The sequence below is a fragment of the Leptodactylus fuscus genome, chromosome 4 (genome assembly GCF_031893055.1).
Source record: "Leptodactylus fuscus isolate aLepFus1 chromosome 4, aLepFus1.hap2, whole genome shotgun sequence".
NCBI classification, from domain to species: domain Eukaryota; kingdom Metazoa; phylum Chordata; class Amphibia; order Anura; family Leptodactylidae; genus Leptodactylus; species Leptodactylus fuscus.
The window spans coordinates 221,557,321-221,578,272 of NC_134268.1; the positions used below are offsets into that span (position 1 = coordinate 221,557,321).

At 38.9% G+C, this 20,952-nt stretch overlaps 1 protein-coding gene across 2 annotated transcripts in view; it reads right to left on the reverse strand.

Annotated features, from left to right (window-relative positions):
• Positions 1 to 869: 869 nt before the first annotated feature.
• The window catches only part of LOC142199974 (pituitary adenylate cyclase-activating polypeptide type I receptor-like), a 121,088-nt gene continuing 101,005 nt past the window's right edge, over positions 870 to 20,952 (reverse strand). Inside the window, exons 13-15 of one of the 2 annotated variants that reach the window (XM_075269918.1) lie at positions 6,631 to 6,760; positions 6,375 to 6,416; positions 870 to 1,118 (exon numbers count right to left, since the gene is read on the reverse strand). In XM_075269918.1, the coding sequence (XP_075126019.1) occupies positions 900 to 1,118; positions 6,375 to 6,416; positions 6,631 to 6,760 (391 nt within the window). In that variant the 3' untranslated portion in view covers positions 870 to 899. The remainder of the gene's footprint in view (positions 1,119 to 6,374; positions 6,417 to 6,630; positions 6,761 to 20,952) is intronic. The other variant, XM_075269919.1, reaches the window with a different exon arrangement.

Here is a 20,952-nt window from a genome sequence, read left to right on the forward strand (position 1 = left end):
ATACGAGGCAACGTTACGCGAGACGGTCACAAAATATTAAGAAGAATAATTACATATATATATACTTTTTGAAATTCTTAAAAAATATAATTTAATACTGTTAGTGTTCTATGACATCTTACGCTATTTTCCAGTGTTTCGTTACCGCTACCCCTGCTCAATAATACCGTACTGTACGTTGTGTTACTCCTGCATTTTCTTTGTGCGGATACACCCTGCCTCCACCAACACCTAAGCCAGTGCAATATATATATACAGAATTCATCTGAAATCAGTTACTTCACATTTTTTGATTCATTTACAAAACAAAAAATTTTCAAAAAATTAAAAAAAAAAATCTAATTCAAGCTGCCTGATAGAGTATTATGTTGTAAACCAATAAGACATACTTGTCCTTGCAAAAATAAAAAAAAATAAAAAGACAGATTTACGGTACAAAACTCAAGGCAAAAAGGTGTTTTGTAACCCAAAAAAAAAAAAGTTACAGAATTTGTTTTGTACCAGATTTAATAAAAATATTCCATCGGATTTTAGTGTTTTCAATTTGTATTTTCATTTTCTGCTTTCTATTTGTATCTTATTTTTGAACTTTATTTTTGAATTTTAGTTTCATTTTTAATTTTGTTTTTAAATTTTTTAAAACGTTTTGAAAAGGCGTTGACGGATTTAATAAAAACCTAGCCTACGGCGTAACTCATGGATTGTAGTGTATGGATAGGAAGAGATATTGCTGGGAAACAAACCCAAAAATCCATGGAAGTGACGCGTTCTACCTTTCCCGGAATTCTTACAGACAACGCACTTTCATTGTTTCACCTCCGTCTCCCAATTCATTAAAAAAACATAAAATGAAAAACAAAATCATAATACTAAAAAAAGAGCGATGTTAAAAAAAACTTTTAGGCAGTTTCTGAGCTCATGTCGCCAGGTTCTCTGCATTTATGCTGGACATCCGGATCTGCGAGCTGCTCTTGCTCAGAATGGACAACTGTGTCCCCCCGTTGACTCCGCTGCTCGCCAGGGATGGATGACGGTGCTTGAAATCCACAGCAAAATACCGGTTGACTTTCCAGCTCCGCCATTTTCTCTTTATTTCTGATTGCACCTTTAGGGAGAAACTTTAAAAGGTCATTTTTTTATGTACTTTTGTTGTTGGAACAGGATGGTAAATATTCAACTCTAATATCTATCTATCTATCTATCTATCTATCTATCTATCTATCTCCTATCTATCTATCTATCTATCTATCTATCTATCTATCTCCTATCTATCTATCTATCTATCTATCTATCTATCTATCTCCTATCTATCTATCTATCTATCTATCTCCTATCTATCTATCTATCTATCTATCTATCTATCTATCATCTATCTATCTCCTATCTATCTATCTATCTCCTATCTATCTATCTCCTATCTATCTATCTATCTCCTATCTATCTATCTATCTATCTATCTATCTCCTATCTATCTATCTATCTATCTATCTCCTATCTATCTATCTCCTATCTATCTATCTCCTATCTATCTATCTATCTATCTATCTATCTATCTATCTATCTATCTATCTCCTATCTATCTATCTCCTATCTATCTATCTATCTATCTATCTATCTCCTATCTATCTATCTCCTATCTATCTATCTATCTATCTATCTATCTCCTATCTATCTATCTCCTATCTATCTATCTATCTATCTATCTATCTATCTCCTATCTATCTATCTATCTATCTATCTATCTATCTCCTATCTATCTATCTATCTATCTATCTCCTATCTATCTATCTATCTATCTATCTATCTATCTATCTATCTCCTATCTATCTATCTATCTATCTATCTATCTCCTATCTATCTATCTCCTATCTATCTATCTATCTATCTATCTATCTATCATCTATCTATCTATCTATCTATCTCCTATCTATCTATCTATCTATCTATCTATCTCCTATCTATCTATCTATCTATCTATCTATCTATCTATCTATCTCCTATCTATCTATCTATCTATCTATCTATCTCCTATCTATCTATCTCCTATCTATCTATCTCCTATCTATCTATCTATCTATCTATCTATCTATCTATCTATCTCCTATCTATCTATCTATCTATCTATCTATCTATCTATCTATCTCCTATCTATCTATCTATCTATCTATCATCTATCCATCTCCTATCTATCTATCTATCTATCTATCTATCTATCTATCTCCTATCTATCTATCTATCTATCTATCTATCTATCTATCTATCTATCTCCTATCTATCTATCTATCTATCTATCTATCTATCTATCTCCTATCTATCTATCTCCTATCTATCTATCTCCTATCTATCTATCTATCTATCTATCTATCTATCTATCTCCTATCTATCTATCTATCTATCTATCTATCTATCTCCTATCTATCTATCTCCTATCTATCTATCTCCTATCTATCTATCTCCTATCTATCTATCTCCTATCTATCTATCTATCTATCTATCTATCTCTCCTATCTATCTATCTATCTATCTATCTATCTATCTATCTATCTATCTATCTATCATCTATCTATCTATCTATCTATCTATCTATCTATCTATCTCCTATCTATCTATCTATCTCCTATCTATCTATCTATCTCCTATCTATCTATCTATCTCCTATCTATCTATCTATCTATCTATCTATCTATCTATCTATCTCCTATCTATCTATCTATCTATCTATCTATCTCCTATCTATCTATCTATCTATCTATCTATCTATCTATCTAGCTATCTCCTATCTATCTATCTCCTATCTATCTATCTATCTATCTATCTATCTCCTATCTATCTATCTATCTATCTATCTATCTATCTATCTATCTATCTCCTATCTATCTATCTATCTATCTATCTATCTATCTATCTCCTATCTATCTATCTATCTATCTTCTATCTATCTATCTATCTATCTATCTATCTATCTATCTATCTCCTATCTATCTATCTATCTATCTATCTATCTATCTCCTATCTATCTATCTATCTATCTATCTATCTATCTATCTATCATCTATCTATCTATCTATCTATCTATCTATCTCCTATCTATCTATCTATCTATCTATCTATCTCCTATCTATCTATCTATCTATCTATCTCCTATCTATCTATCTATCTATCTCCTATCTATCTATCTATCTATCTATCTATCTATCTATCTATCTATCTCCTATCTATCTATCTATCTATCTAGCTATCTCCTATCTATCTATCTCCTATCTATCTATCTATCTATCTATCTATCTATCTATCTATCTCCTATCTATCTATCTATCTATCTATCATCTATCTATCTATCTATCTATCTATCTATCTCCTATCTATCTCCTATCTATCTATCTATCTATCTATCTATCTATCTATCTATCTATCTCCTATCTATCTATCTATCTCCTATCTATCTATCTATCTATCTATCTCCTATCTATCTATCTATCTATCTATCTATCTATCTATCTATCTATCTATCTATCTATCTATCTCCTATCTATCTAGCTATCTCCTATCTATCTATCTCCTATCTATCTATCTATCTATCTCCTATCTATCTATCTCCTATCTATCTATCTATCTATCTATCTATCTATCTATCTCCTATCTATCTATCTATCTATCTATCTATCTATCTCCTATCTATCTATCTATCTATCATCTATCTATCTCCTATCTATCTCCTATCTATCTATCTATCTATCTATCTATCTATCTATCTATCTATCTCCTATCTATCTATCTCCTATCTATCTATCTATCTATCTATCTATCTATCTATCTATCTATCTCCTATCTATCTATCTCCTATCTATCTATCTCCTATCTATCTATCTATCTCCTATCTATCTATCTATCTATCTATCTATCTATCTATCTATCTATCTATCATCTATCTATCTATATCTTATCTATCTCCTATCTATCTATCTATCTATCTGTAATTCTGCAATTCTGTCAGATAATACTCATGTTTTTCTAGATAATGATTGCAATCACAAATTCTTTGGTATTTTCTTCATTTAATTTGTCTGCAATGGAAAACCACAAAAAGAATTGTCAAAAAGCCAAATTGGATATAATTCCACAGTAAACATAAAAAGGGGGTGGACAAAAGTATTGGCACTGTTTGAAAAATCATGTGATGCTTCTCTAATTTGTGTAATTAACAGCACCTGTTACTTACCTGAGGCACCTAACAGGTGGTGGCAATAACTAAATCACACTTGCGGCCAGTTGAAATGGATGAAGGTTGACTCCACCTCTGTCCTGTGTCCTTGTGTGTACCTGTTACAGTAGTGGCTGCAGTCGAGGTCCACAAGCCCTAGGAGGGCGGCCGTGTGCCTAAGCAGAGCAGCAGTATGTGTGTGCGGCTCTAGTGTGAACAGGGAGCACGCTCACCAGTTAACATCACTGGGTGAATGTGTCTGTGCAGCTCCCAATGTGAGACTTGTAAAGTGGCAGCAATGAGTCCAGCCCTGAATCCCATAGAACACCTGTGGGGGAGGGGGAGAGATCTCTTGGTGGCAGTTTGGAGAAGGCCCCCTTCACATCTCAGGGGGGACCGCGAGCAGGAGCCAAAGAAGAAGGGTCTAAGATTCCAGCAGAGCCTTGTAAGAAACTCATTGCTGGTTAGCGGAAGCGGTTGTGCGCAGTTATTGTGTCTAAAGGTTGTGCCACCAAGTATTAGGCTGAGGGCGCCAATACTTCTGTCCGCACCAGTTCTGGAGTTTTGTGTAAAATGATCAATGATGTGACTTTTTTTCATTCTCTTTTGTGTTTTTTCATTGCAAACAAAATAAATGAAGATATTACCATAGAGTTTGTGCTTGTAATCATTATCTGGGGGACACCGAGGATTATCTGACAGGACTGCAGGGGGCGATACTTATACTGTATATACCCTGTGTCACTTATATACTATATAAGAGTCTGTGCTGTGTAATCATTATCTGGGGGACAGCGAGGATTATCTGACAGGACTGCAGGGGGCGATACTTATACTGTATATACCCTGTGTCACTTATATACTATATAAGAGTCTGTGCTGTGTAATCATTATCTGGGCGACAGCGAGGATTATCTGACAGGACTGCAGGGGGCGATACTTATACTGTATATACCCTGTGTCACTTATATACTATATAAGAGTCTGTGCTGTGTAATTATTATCTGGGAGACAGCGAGGATTATCTGACAGGACTGCAGGAGGCGATACTTATACTGTATATACCCTGTGTCACTTATATACTATATAAGAGTCTGTGCTGTGTAATCATTATCTGGGGGACAGCGAGGATTATCTGACAGGACTGCAGGGGGCGATACTTATACTGTATATACCCTGTGTCACTTATATACTATATAAGAGTCTGTGCTGTGTAATTATTATCTGGGAGACAGCGAGGATTATCTGACAGGACTGCAGGAGGCGATACTTATACTGTATATACCCTGTGTCACTTATATACTATATAAGAGTCTGTGCTGTGTAATCATTATCTGGGGGACAGCGAGGATTATCTGACAGGACTGCAGGGGGCGATACTTATACTGTATATACCCTGTGTCACTTATATACTATATAAGAGTCTGTGCTGTGTAATCATTATCTGGGGGACAGCGAGGATTATCTGACAGGACTGCAGGGGGCGATACTTATACTGTATATACCCTGTGTCACTTATATACTATATAAGAGTCTGTGCTGTGTAATCATTATCTGGGGGACAGCGAGGATTATCTGACAGGACTGCAGGGGGCGATACTTATACTGTATATACCCTGTGTCACTTATATACTATATAAGAGTCTGTGCTGTGTAATCATTATCTGAGGGAACACCGAGTATTATCTGACAGGACTGCAGGGGGCGATACTTATACTGTATATACCCTGTGTCACTTATATACTATATAAGAGTCTGTGCTTGTAATCATTATCTGGGGGACACCGAGTATTATCTGACAGGACTGCAGGGGGCGATACTTACACAGTATATACCCTGTGTCACTTATATACTATATAAGAGTCTGTGCTGTGTAATCATTATCTGGGGGACACCGAGTATTATCTGACAGGACTGCAGGGGGCGATAAAAGATGCTCCAGAACTGATAGAACATGGGAAATATCATTATCTAATACAAGGGACATGTCAGGAATGATAGGAGAATCTCTGAATGTGACGTCTGTTCTTTGCCACAATGGAGGGATAATTGAAATATTTTTAGAAATCATGATTTTTTTTTTATAAATAATTTTTTTGTTTTCTCATAAAAGATGACTCCCCCTGTTCTGTTACTAGGACTGAAATAAAACTGAGGATAAGTCGGCTCTTACCTCTCCGTTCAGGAAACAATAGAGGATGGCGACAACAAATCCCTGGGAAAGAAAAAGAAGTAAAAATTAAAACACAAAGAGTAAAAAAATATAAAAAAACAAAACGGCTTCAGTTTAATGTGTAATCAAACCGCCAGGAGCGGGCGGGTCATGTGCGGTCCCTGAGAGTTGGGACTTATTGGGTTTTGGGGTAGTCCGAGGAGCAAATGCCCTTCAGTATCTCCATATATACATAGTGTATAATGCTTCTATTTACCTGGAAGGATCCGAGCCCCAACTCAAACACGAGCCGCTCCCTCTTACTGACATTCTCAGGGGAAAAGGCAAAGACGGTGTAATGGATTCCGAAGAGCGGGATCAGCAGGAGCGTGGAACGGGCCAACCTCCTGTACAACGAAACAAAGGATTGGTCAATATGGAGTCATGTGACACATCTCTTTATATAACATACATTCCCCCTACGCCAAACAGCAGCACAAGATGGGGTATTCCTGCCCCTGTGTGCTGTTAGGACAGGTGGAACTTTTAATTAGCTAACAGTTTTTCCCCCTATAAGAGGCCAGAGCGACCTCCTCCCCCCTGTGTTTTTTTCTGTCCTGTGCGACTGGACAGGTGGGGGAGGCTGTGGCCTCCTCTAGGGTTTAGAATAAGGTGTCTTAGATCCTTTCTTCTCTTTCCCTTCTTTCTGAGTGAAAGATCTAGGTTTATACTGCAGTCTTTTGTCTTACCTGCCTTGTGCAGGTTACTGACTTTTTCAGCTGCAGTTCATTTACTGCCCTGCAGTAAGGTAAGCCGTGTCCTCTTTCAGCTTTCCCTCTGTGTTCACTGCAGAGACTAAAAGCACTAATTTCTATTGCTATGGGCACTCTGTCAACTTCACAATATCGAAGTCGATTCACCGCCATTATGGTAAGATCCAACCAAATTTTTGTATTTCTTGCGGTTTTTCAATGTGCATTTAATTCCTAAGCGGGGACTATATGCTGTGAACCTAAAAGAAGGGTTCATATACCTATGTACTATCATTACTTATTAGGTGCATATTTGCTTATTGCTCACATGATGGTGGATGCTCTAAGGCAATTTGTTGTAAGGTTATGCATGTCTGCACTGCTGTCAGTACGGGGTCCTCCAGCTAGGAGCCCTTCATTTATTGTTGTCATCTCCTGGGTGAAGGAGTACATGCAGATTTCTGGTAAGGTTCCCTCTCCCAGTTTTCATAAGAGGTCTTACTTAGAAATAGAAGCCCTAGTGGCTCAAGCTGTAGGGTTACAGACTTGTATGCCTGAATCCACAGTATCCTGGGTTCAATCCCAGTTGCACTTTGCATTTGTGATATTAAAAAAAAAAAAAAAAAAAAAAAAAGTTAATAAGGTACTTGTGGTTCTCATGGTCCATTCACATGGAGAAAGTCTCTAAACTTCATGCTGGACTCTGTCTGCTTGAAAATCTCCCTCCTCTAGGTGGGAAAAGATCATATCAGCAGTGCATTATTTATAGGTGATACAGCGGGTTTCCATCCTAACTGCCAAAGGTTACTGGATCTTATGTCAGGGTCTGCAGTTGCAGTCCCTTGGGCCATATAGCGCATGCGGCCTGCAGAAGGTAAGTCTGAGGCCTGGAATCACAACCCGTGGGGCCTGGAGGGGCTTCATTTTAAGGGCTGGATGTCCATGTCCAGATAGTCTGGACCCTGTTGACCACAGAGACAGCCCTCTCCGGTAGAGAGCGCATCTACAGGAGATTCCCATACGGGCAATGAGGAATTGGATGGAGGAGGCTGTGTCATCCAGCTGACAAAAAACTCAGCAGTCTGGGTCAAGCCAATTTAGTTATTCCTCAAAATTTGTCTTTCATCCAGGTGGTGTTCCATCTTAAGGACGGGATGTCCATGGTCCAGCTAGCGCTGGACCCTGTTGACTATAAACGCCCCTCTCTCACTAGTGGGGCGAATCTAGAGAAAAGTTCCATAGGAATAAAGTGGAATTGGATGAAGAGTTCATGGTCCAGTTTACCTGGACCCTGTTGCCCACTGATGCATCCCTCTCTGGTGGAGAGTGTCCACGGTCCAGCTAAGGCTGGAACCTGTTGACTACCTATGTCTCCCTCTCTGGTGGAGAGCACATCCAGATAAGCGTTCCATAGGAGGAACATGAAATTGAATGTAGAGTCCATGGTCCAATTTATCTGGACCCTGTTGACCACTGATGCATCCCTCTCTGGTGGGGAGTGTCCACGGTCCAGCTAAGGCCGGACCCTGTTGACTACCTATGTCTCCCTCTCTGGTGGAGAGAACATCCAGATAAGCGTTCCATAGGAGGAACATGAAATTGAATGTAGAGTCCACGGTCCAATTTATCTGGACCCTGTTGACCACTGATGCATCCCTCTCTGGTGGGGAGTGTCCACGGTCCAGCTAAGGCCGGACCCTGTTGACTACCTATGTCTCCCTCTCTGGTGGAGAGAACATCCAGATAAGCGTTCCATAGGAGGAACATGAAATTGAATGTAGAGTCCACGGTCCAATTTATCTGGACCCTGTTGACCACTGATGCATCCCTCTCTGGTGGAGAGTGTCCACGGTCCAGCTAAGGCCGGACCCTGTTGACTACCTATGTCTCCCTCTCTGGTGGAGAGCACATCTAGAGAAGCATTCCATAGGAGGAACATGAAATTAAATGTAGAGTCCACGGTCCAGTTTACCTGGACCCTGTTGACCACTGATGCATCCCTCTCTGGTGGAGAGTGGCCATGGTCCATCTAACGCCAGACCCTGTTGACTACCTATGCCTCCCTCTCTGAGGAGAGCACATCTAGATCGGCTGGGTAGGCTATTTGGTCTCATCATATGTCCGCCTGATCACGGCTTATCCAAGATCCATCGGTCCTTCAACTTGTTCAAGCCAGACAAATACGTAAGGACCCTCCCTCTCAAGGGCATCAAGCAACTTTATCTAGACAGCTCTCCCATTCGGCAAATCCTTGGCCCCCCACACCTTCACAAAGGTAGTGGCCCCGGTCGTAGCCGCCCTGCGCCTCCAAGGGATCTTATTGTCCCATAACTAGACGAATGGCTCCTAAAAGCCCGGTCAAAGGAGGTGCTTGCCACACAGTTGGAATCCACTGTGGCTTTCCTAAATGAGCTGGGCTGGCTAATAAACTGGCAGAAGTCGGTAGTGGTTCCATCTACCCCGATTCAATTTCTGGGTTTATCTTGGATTCTCTCAGCATGATGATCTCCCTGCCTCCTCCTTGGAAGGAGAAGATTGGTCAAGCGGCTCATCACCTATCCACAACCCGGAAGGTTACTATCAGGACCGCCATGAAGGTCCTAGGTCTCATGTCCGCAGCCATCAAGGCAGTTCTGTGGGCCCTATGGCACATGCGCCCCTTACAGTGCGAGATCCTGAGAGTCGGGAACCACAGTCCTTCGGGGCTACAGAAGCCTATCCAGTTATCCATCAGAACCCGTCGATCACTGGCTTGGTGGTCCCAGCTCAGAGACGGGAAATCCACGGTCCAGACATCCTGGACCCTGTTGACCACAGATGCCTCCCTCACAAGATGGGGAGTGCTTCTGGGGGAGACCCCGGTACGTGGGACCTGGAACCAGCTTAGAGAAGGCTCATTTGTCCAACTGGCGAGAGCTCACTGCGGTGCACCGTGTGCTTCTAATGTTTGCACCCCACCTGCAAGGGAAAGCTGTGAGAGTGAAACAGACAACTTAACAGCAGTCCGATATATCAGCAAACAAGGGGGGAACCAGATCCCCCTCGCTTCTGCAGGTGACAAATCTAATATTCTCCTGGTGGAGAGGAATCTTTCACAACTATCAGCGGTTCATATTCAAGGTGGGCTGAACATCCTTGCGGATCAGCTAAGCAGAGGCCTGGTGATGACAGGCGAATGGTCCCTAAATCTGGACATCTTTCATCATCTCACTGAGATGTGGGGTCTCCCCGAGGTGGACCTGATGGCCACCCAGTACAACGCCAAAGTGACAAGGTTTTGCTCCCTCTACCGGGATGACAATCCTTTGGCGGTAGATGCCCTGTCAATACCTTGGAGGTTCAAACTGGCATACGTTTTTCCTCCTATTCTGATGATTCCGAAGGTATTGGCGAAACTCAGGCAGGACCAGACTTCGGCAATAGTGATCATGCCGTTCTGGCCAAAAAAGGGCATGGTTTACCCACCTCATCCTAATGAGTCAAGGGACCTACTGGAGGCTTCCACAAGTCCAAAACCTGGTAATTCTGAACTGACAGCTCTGCCAGGACCTGGACAGGTTCAACCTCATGGCCTGGAGGTTGACCGCATCGTATACGGAGATAGACGATTATCCCAGGCCGTTCTAAGAACGTTGGCCCATTCAAGAGCGGATTCAACTAACAGGAGTTACCAAAGGATCTCGGATAGGCAGCTTAATAACTCTGCTATCGAATCGGTCTTGGAGTTCCTACAGAGTGACCTGGATAAGGGGCTAACTCCAGCTACCCTGAAGGTTCATGTTTCAGCACTTTCCGCTCTTCTAGGGACCTGGTTATAACAAGATCCTCTATTAAAGTAATTCCTTAAAGGGGCCTCTAGGCTCCGCCCTCAGATGCAGCCCCCTGTCCCGCAATGGGACTTGGCTGCGGTTCTTCAGGGGCTTTGTTCTCCCCCCTTTGAACTCTTAACAGAAGTGGACTGGAGATATCTCTCCTACAAGGTAACCTTCTTGTTGGCAATTACCTCTGCCAAAAGGATTGGAGAATTACAAGCTTTGGCTGCCTCGGAGCCATTCATTACCTTTTTCCCTGATAGGGTTCAACTTGGGTTCATCCAGGGATTTTGTCCTAGGGTCGCATATATCTGCGCATATATTTGGATTGTACAGCTTCCTTTCGAAGAACCTGCTCATCAATACCTACGGCCGTAACAAAGGTGTTAAAGCCACCCTGTCAAGATGGATCAGGGAGGCCATCGCTTGCTCTCTTCGCGCTCAAGACCTACCAGTACCGGAATTGGACCAACTTCCCGGTCAGAGAGACGCTCGCTCTCCTTAGAGCAGATATGTTCCGCTGCTTCCTGGAGTTTTCATCTGATGTTCGCCAGACACTGCAGATTGGACTGGCGCAGCTCAGAGGCCACAGCCTTCGGACATTCTGTCTTGGCATCTGCTTGCCAAGATCTCCCACCCTAGTTGGGATTTTACTTGCTAGATCCCCATCTTGTGCTGCTGTTTGGCGTAGGGGGAATGGAAGATTATAAAGATAATCTGTTTTCCCTTAGCCCAAACAGCAGCACAAGGCTCCCTCCCATTGTTTATGGTAATGTTTGTATTGTTATATTGCCTTTTATACTTTTTGACTAACACAGGGGGGAGGAGGTCGCTCTGGCCTCTTATAGGGGGAAAAACTGTTAGCTAATTAAAAGTTCCACCTGTCCTAACAGCACACAGGGGCAGGAATACCCCATCTTGTGCTGCTGTTTGGGCTAAGGGAAAACAGATTATCTTTATAATCTTCCATTCAGATTGGTTTTCCCTGGAGACGGCCATATTGGAGGCAGCCACTTACGTGGGGTGTCTGTATACAGTACAGCAGTGTAATACCGCCCATAGACTAAGGAGAGGCAATAAGATTACCCCGATACTAATCCTAAGGAGACGACAAAGCTGGAAAGTGAGCTGAGAAAACGGGAGGTGTCAGTGTACTGAGCGCGCTCCAGAGTATAATAATCAGAGACCCGGGGGAATAAAAATATTATAAAAACCAGTTGCAGTTGTAAAATGAGCAGAAAACAAGAATACAAAGATTTGTAAATCTCATCTAAACATATTTTCTCCTCACTAGAGCATAGAAGAAATATTAGAAGGTTACCATTGCGCTCTAGAACACGGAGCAGTTATTAGATTTGTGTTTTATTGTGTAATAGAGATGAGCGAATAGCGTTGGATTGGGTAGGTATTCAATCAAATATTACGTTATTCGACATATTCGATTCCAATCGAACACCACGCGGTAAACACAGTAAAAATTTGTATCTCCTTCCACCTCCCTGGCGCTTTTTTTGCACCAATAACTGTGCAGGGGAGGTGGGACAGGAAGCAGGAAAACATAGACACCGAAAAAAATAGGAAAAAGTCATTGGCTGGCGAAATCAGGTGACCTCGGATTTATAAGGATAGTGGCAGCCATATTCGTGTCAGATGCGGTTTGGTGAGATGGGGAGAGACATCGTAGTGAGGGTCAGATAGCGATTAGCTTCTGCTGGGCAGGAAAACGGAAAAGCAACAGCTCTTTTCAGAGCTACATTGCAGGAAGAGTATATATACCTCCAGTATATACACCTCCACTATATACACCTCCAGTATATACACCTCCAGTATATACACCTCCAGTATATACACCACCAGTATATACACCTCCAGTATATACACCTCCAGTATATACACCTCCAGTATATACACCTCCACTATATACACCTCCAGTATATACACCTCCAGCATATACACCTCCAGCATATACACCTCCAGTATATACACCTCCAGTATATACACCTCCAGTATATACACCTCCAGTATATACACCACCAGTATATAGACCTCCAGTATATAGACCTCCAGTATATAGACCTCCAGTATATAGACCTCCAGTATATACACCTCCAGTATATACACCTCCAGTATATACACCTCCACTATATACACCACCAGTATATACACCTCCAGTATATACACCACCAGTATATAGACCTCCAGTATATACACCTCCAGTATATACACCTCCAGTATATACACCTCCACTATATACACCTCCAGTATATACACCTCCAGTATATACACCTCCAGTATATACACCTCCAGTATATACACCACCAGTATATAGACCTCCAGTATATACACCTCCAGTATATACACCTCCAGTATATACACCTCCATTATATACACCTCCATTATATAGACTCAACCTGCCAAAGTTTCACAAAAGTCCTTTTTAGGGCTCAAATTCCTTACAACTGGTATACAGTATATACCTGTCCCATAGGGGTGAGAAGAAAGCTGTATCCTGTCATCACCTGTACACATCTGAAATTGCACAAAGGGACGGTGACGAGGACGGGGACGTAGAAATCCAGCTGGGGATCCAGGCCGCAACTGAGCTACTGCGGATCCAATGGCTACCAGAGAGGGGCAGCCAGCAGTGCGCTCATCCACAACGTCAAGCAGGTGCAGGGTACAAGACTGACGAGGCCCGAGCACCAGGAGCCGATGCTACAGTGTATAGCGGATATTGTTTCCAGCCGCATTTGCACCAGCCAGTCAGCCACTACCTCCAGGCGTGTAGTAACACAAGAGTCTGCCCCTCCTGGCCATGTAGTGGCTGTGCACCCGCAACCAGCATGTCCCATCCTCAGTGCTAATGACCAGACACAGTTCTATGTTTCTGTGCCAGCTCACAAGTTCCTCGTCCTCCTCCAACACCACCACCATCACCGTTGAAAACCAATTAAAATCACCCCAAGGGACTTACAAATAATTTTTTAGGGATCAGCCCAAAGACCAAAAACTAAAACACTGCTGGTTAAAGGCTCAACTCACCCCAAGGGCCTGGTAAGTACATTTATGTATGGCTCAGCTGAAGGGCCTCGAACTTCATTTGGAAGGGCTCGCGTGAAGGGCCAGAAAAGTAATTTTTGGAGGTCTCACCACAGCAAGCACACACATCCACAATGACTGGTAAGGGTGGGGGCTGTTGGATTTCCCATTGTCTATGCCATCTGTGTTTGTCCTGGGCAACATGATTTAAAGGGGTGCATGCTAATGTTTCTTTAGTTTTAAATTTGTGTTTATTCAAATGCATGGGTCTAAAAGATGCGGGCAGATTTCCGTCTCCTGTCCAGTTTTGTGCAGGAAACGGAAACCTGCAGAACAGAGACCGGGCGCGGATGTGAACGAGCCCTGACAAATATTTCAGATGCAGTTTGAACTGCACTGTGTGAATGAACCTTTGAAATAACAACCATCAGATCTTACCCAGGTACCCCACCAAGCGCATATTAAAATGAGCTTCTCAGACACTATAATGCTCCCCAGTGCTCCTCAGACACTATAATGTTTCCCAGTGCTCCTCAGACACTACAATGCTTCCCAGTGCTCCTCAGACACTACAATGCTCCCCAGTGCTCCTCAGACACTATAATGCTCCCTAGTGCTCCTCAGACACTACAATGCTCCCCAGTGCTCCTCAGACACTATAATGCTCCCTAGTGCTCCTCGGACACTATAATGCTCCCCAGTGCTCCTCGGACACTATAATGCTCCCCAGTGCTCCTCGGACACTATAATGCTCCCCAGTGCTCCTCGGACACTATAATGCTCCCCAGTGCTCCTCGGACACTATAATGCTCCCCAGTGCTCCTCGGACACTATAATGCTCCCCAGTGCTCCTCGGACACTATAATGCTCCCCAGTGCTCCTCGGACACTATAATGCTCCCCAGTGCTCCTCAGACACTATAATGCTCCCCAGTGCTCCTCAGACACTATAATGCTCCCCAGTGCTCCTCAGACACTACAATGTTTCCCAGTGCTCCTCAGACACTATAATGCTTCCCAGTGCTCCTCAGACACTATAATGCTCCCTAGTGCTCCTCAGACACTATAATGCTCCCCAGTGCTCCTCAGACACTATAATGCTCCCTAGTGCTCCTCGGACACTATAATGCTCCCTACTGCTCCTCACAGACACTACAATGCTCCCCAGTGCTCCTCAGACACTATAATGCTCCCCAGTGCTCCTCAGACACTATAATGCTTCCCAGTGCTCCTCAGACACTATAATGCTCCCCAGTGCTCCTCAGACACTATAATGCTCCCCAGTGCTCCTCAAACATTATAATGATCCCCAGTCCTCCTCAGACACTATAATGCTCCCCAGTCCTCTTCAGACACTACAATGCTCCCTAGTGCTCCTCAGACACTATAATGCTCCCCAGTGCTCCTCAAACATTATAATGATCCCCAGTCCTCCTCAGACACTATAATGCTCCCCAGTCCTCTTCAGACACTACAATGCTCCCTAGTGCTCCTCAGACACTATAATGCTCCCCAGTGCTCCTCAGACACTACAATGTTTCCCAGTGCTCCTCAGACACTATAATTCTCCCCAGTGCTCCTCAGACACTATAATGCTCCCCAGTGCTCCTCAGACACTATAATGCTCTCCAGTGCTCCTCAGACACTATAATGCTTCCCAGTGCTCCTCAGACACTATAATGCTCTCTAGTGAAACTTCATATTTTATAATGCTCTCCAGTGCTGTTTCTGGTATTGCATCTTTTCTATATTCAAATACATAGGCCTGAGTGCAATATAGCCAAATGGTAAGACATCTCAACAACTGTATAAACAGTGGACAAGACAAAACATGGATACAACATGCAGAATGACACAGCTGAACACACAACACGCATGGCAGGCAGAGCAATGGTACAGTGAAGAGCACACTTACATAGTAACGATGGATAGCTCAGACATCTTGAATGAGTACTGGTTAGCCCTCTTACTGTTACAGAAGCATTTCTGAAGGCAGCTGATGGACATGACAAGATTAACACAGATCAGATGAGTCCAAGACTGACCATGACTGACACAGACAAGACACCGCACAAAACGACCACAAGACAAGAACAGCCATAAAACATACATGTAACACAGAGACTAAACACTAAGAAGATAAAACAAGATACATGTCATAATGATAAGATAGAGGAAGGCAATATACCACAGGAGACAGTATTATAGTAGTTATATTCTTGTACATAGGAGTAGTATTATAGTAGTTATATTCTTGTACATAGGAGGCAGTATTATAGTAGTTATATTCTTGTACATAGGAGCAGTATTATAGTAGTTATATTCTTGTACATAGGAGGTAGTATTATAGTAGTTATATTCTTGTACATAGGAGGTAGTATTATAGTAGTTATATTCTTGTACATAGGAGCAGTATTATAGTAGTTATATTCTTGTACATAGGAGGTAGTATTATAGTAGTTATATTCTTGTACATAGGAGCAGTATTATAGTAGTTATATTCTTGTACATAGGAGGTAGTATTATAGTAGTTATATTCTTGTACATAGGAGCAGTATTATAGTAGTTATATTCTTGTACATAGGAGGTAGTATTATAGTAGTTATATTCATGTACATAGGAGCAGTATTATAGTAGTTATATTCTTGTACATAGGAGTAGTATTATAGTAGTTATATTCTTGTACATAGGAGCAGTATTATAGTAGTTATATTCTTGTACATAGGAGTAGTATTATAGTAGTTATATTCTTGTACATAGGAGTAGTATTATAGTAGTTATATTCTTGTACATAGGAGTAGTATTATAGTAGTTATATTCTTGTACATAGGAGGTAGTATTATAGTAGTTATATTCTTGTACATAGGGGCAGTATTATAGTAGTTATATTCTTGTACATAGGAGTAGTATTATAGTAGTTATATTCTTGTACATAGTAGTATTATAGTAGTTATATTCTTGTACATAGGAGCAGTATTATAGTAGTTATATTCTTGTACATAGGAGGTAGTATTATAGTAGTTATATTCTTGTACATAGGAGTAGTATTATAGTAGTTATATTCTTGTACATAGGAGTAGTATTATAGTAGTTATATTCTTGTACATAGGAGTAGTATTATAGTAGTTATATTCTTGTACATAAGAGTAGTATTATAGTAGTTATATTCTTGTACATAGGAGTAGTATTATAGTAGTTATATTCTTGTACATATGAGGTAGTATTATAGTAGTTATATTCTTGTAAATAGGAGTAGTATTATAGTAGTTATATTCTTGTATATAGGAGGTAGTATTATAGTAGTTATATTCTTGTACATAGGAGTAGTATTATAGTAGTTATATTCTTGCACATAGGAGTAGTATTATAGTAGTTATATTCTTATACATAGGAGGTAGTATTATAGTAGTTATATTCTTGTACATAGGAGCAGTATTATAGTAGTTATATTCTTGTATATAGGAGGTAGTATTATAGTAGTTATATTCTTGTACATAGGAGGCAGTATTATAGTAGTTATATTCTTATAAATAGGTGGTAGTATTATAGTAGTTATATTCTTGTATATAGGAGGTAGTATTATAGTAGTTATATTCTTGTACATAGGAGGCAGTATTATAGTAGTTATATTCTTATACATAGGAGGTAGTATTATAGTAGTTATATTCTTGTACATAGGAGCAGTATTATAGTAGTTATATTCTTGTACATAGGAGTAGTATTATAGTAGTTATATTCTTGTACATAGGAGGTAGTATTATAGTAGTTATATTCTTGTATATAGGGGTAGTATAATAGCAGTTATATTCTTGTACATAGGAGGTAGTATTATAGTAGTTATATTCTTGTACATAGGAGTAGTATTATAGTAGTTATATTCTTGTACATAGGAGCAGTATTATAGTAGTTATATTTGTGTACATAGGAGTAGTATTATAGTAGTTATATTCTTGTACATAGAAGCAGTATTATAGTAGTTATATTCTTGTATATAGGGGTAGTATAATAGCAGTTATATTCTTGTACATAGGAGGTAGTATTATAGTAGTTATATTCTTGTACATAGGAGGTAGTATTATAGTAGTTATATTCTTGTAGATAGGAGTAGTATTATAGTAGTTATATTCTTGTACATATGAGTAGTATTATAGTAGTTATATTCTTGTACATAGAAGCAGTATTATAGTAGTTATATTCTTGTATATAGGGGTAGTATAATAGCAGTTATATTCTTGTACATAGGAGGTAGTATTATAGTAGTTATATTCTTGTACATAGGAGTAGTATTATAGTAGTTATATTCTTGTACATAGGAGTAGTATTATAGTAGTTATATTCTTGTACATAGGAGTAGTATTATAGTAGTTATATTCTTGTACATAGGAGCAGTATTATAGTAGTTATATTTGTGTACATAGGAGGAGTATTATAGTAGTTATATTCTTGTACATGTGAGCAGTATTATAGTAGTTATATTCTAGTACATAGGAGTAGTATTATAGTAGTTATATTCTTGTACATAGGAGTAGTATTATAGTAGTTATATTCTTGTACATAGGAGCAGTATTATAGTAGTTATATTCTTGTACATAGGAGTAGTATTATAGTAGTTATATTCTTGTACATAGGAGTAGTATTATAGTAGTTATATTCTTGTACATAGGAGCAGTATTATAGTAGTTATATTCTTGTACATAGGAGTAGTATTATAGTAGTTATATTCTTGTACATAGGAGCAGTATTATAGTAGTTATATTCTTACACATAGGAGGTAGTATTATAGTAGTTATATTCTTGTACATAGGAGCAGTATTATAGTAGTTATATTCTTGTACATAGGAGCAGTATTATAGTAGTTATATTCTTGTACATAGGAGCAGTATTATTGTAGTTATATTCTTGTACATAGGAGCAGTATTATAGTAGTTATATTCTTGTACATAGGAGCAGTATTATAGTAGTTATATTCTTGTACATAGGAGCAGTATTATAGTAGTTATATTCTTGTACATAGGAGTAGTATTATAGTAGTTATATTCTTGTACATAGGAGTAGTATTATAGTAGTTATATTCTTGTACATATGAGGTAGTATTATAGTAGTTATATTCTTGTACATAGGAGCAGTATTATAGTAGTTATATTCTTGTACATAGGAGCAGTATTATAGTAGTTATATTCTTGTATATAGGAGGTAGTATTATAGTAGTTATATTCTTGTACATAGGAGTAGTATTATAGTAGTTATATTCTTGGACATAGGAGGTAGTATTATAGTAGTTATATTCTTGTATATAGGGGTAGTATAATAGCAGTTATATTCTTGTACATAGGAGGTAGTATTATAGTAGTTATATTCTTGTACATAGGAGGTAGTATTATAGTAGTTATATTCTTGTACATAGGAGTAGTATTATAGTAGTTATATTCTTGTACATAGAAGCAGTATTATAGTAGTTATATTCTTGTATATAGGGGTAGTATAATAGCAGTTATATTCTTGTACATAGGAGGTAGTATTATAGTAGTTATATTCTTGTACATAGGAGTAGTATTATAGTAGTTATATTCTTGTACATAGGAGTAGTATTATAGTAGTTATATTCTTGTACATATGAGGTAGTATTATAGTAGTTATATTCTTGTACATAGGAGCAGTATTATAGTAGTTATATTCTTGTACATAGGAGTAGTATTATAGTAGTTATATTCTTGTATATAGGAGGTAGTATTATAGTAGTTATATTCTTGTACATAGGAGTAGTATTATAGTAGTTATATTCTTGTACATAGGAGCAGTATTATAGTAGTTATATTCTTGTACATAGGAGGTAGTATTATAGTAGTTATATTCTTGTACATAGGAGGCAGTATTATAGTAGTTATATTCTTATACATAGGAGGTAGTATTATAGTAGTTATATTCTTGTACATAGGAGTAGTATTATAGTAGTTATATTCTTGTACATAGGAGCAGTATTATAGTAGTTATATTCTTGTATATAGGAGGTAGTATTATAGTAGTTATATTCTTGTACATAGGAGTAGTATTATAGTAGTTATATTCTTGTACATAGGAGCAGTATTATAGTAGTTATATTCTTGTATATAGGAGGTAGTATTATAGTAGTTATATTCTTGTACATAGGAGGCAGTATTATAGTAGTTATATTCTTATACATAGGAGGTAGTATTATAGTAGTTATATTCTTGTACATAGGAGTAGTATTATAGTAGTTATATTCTTGTACATAGGAGATAGTATTATAGTAGTTATATTCTTATACATAGGAGGTAGTATTATAGTAGTTATATTCTTGTACATAGGAGTAGTATTATAGTAGTTATATTCTTGTATATAGGAGGTAGTATTATAGTAGTTATATTCTTGTACATAGGAGGCAGTATTATAGTAGTTATATTCTTATACATAGGAGGTAGTATTATAGTAGTTATATTCTTGTACATAGGAGTAGTATTATAGTAGTTATATTCTTGTATATAGGAGGTAGTATTATAGTAGTTATATTCTTGTACATAGGAGGCAGTATTATAGTAGTTATATTCTTATACATAGGAGGTAGTATTATAGTAGTTATATTCTTGTACATAGGAGCAGTATTATAGTAGTTATATTCTTGTACATAGGAGTAGTATTAAAGTAGTTATATTCTTGTACATAGCAACAGTATTATAGTTGTAATATTCTTGTACATAGGAGTAGTATTATAGTAGTTATATTCTTGTACATAGGAGATAGTATTATAGTAGTTATATTCTTGTACATAGGAGGAGTATTATAGTACTTATATTCTAGTACATAGGAGTAGTATTATAGTAGTTATATTCTTGTACATAGGAGTAGTATTATAGTAGTTATATTCTTGTACATAGGAGTAGTATTATAGTAGTTATATTCTTGTACATAGGAGCAGTATTATAGTAGTTATATTCTTGTACATAGGAGTAGTATTATAGTAGTTATATTCTTGTACATA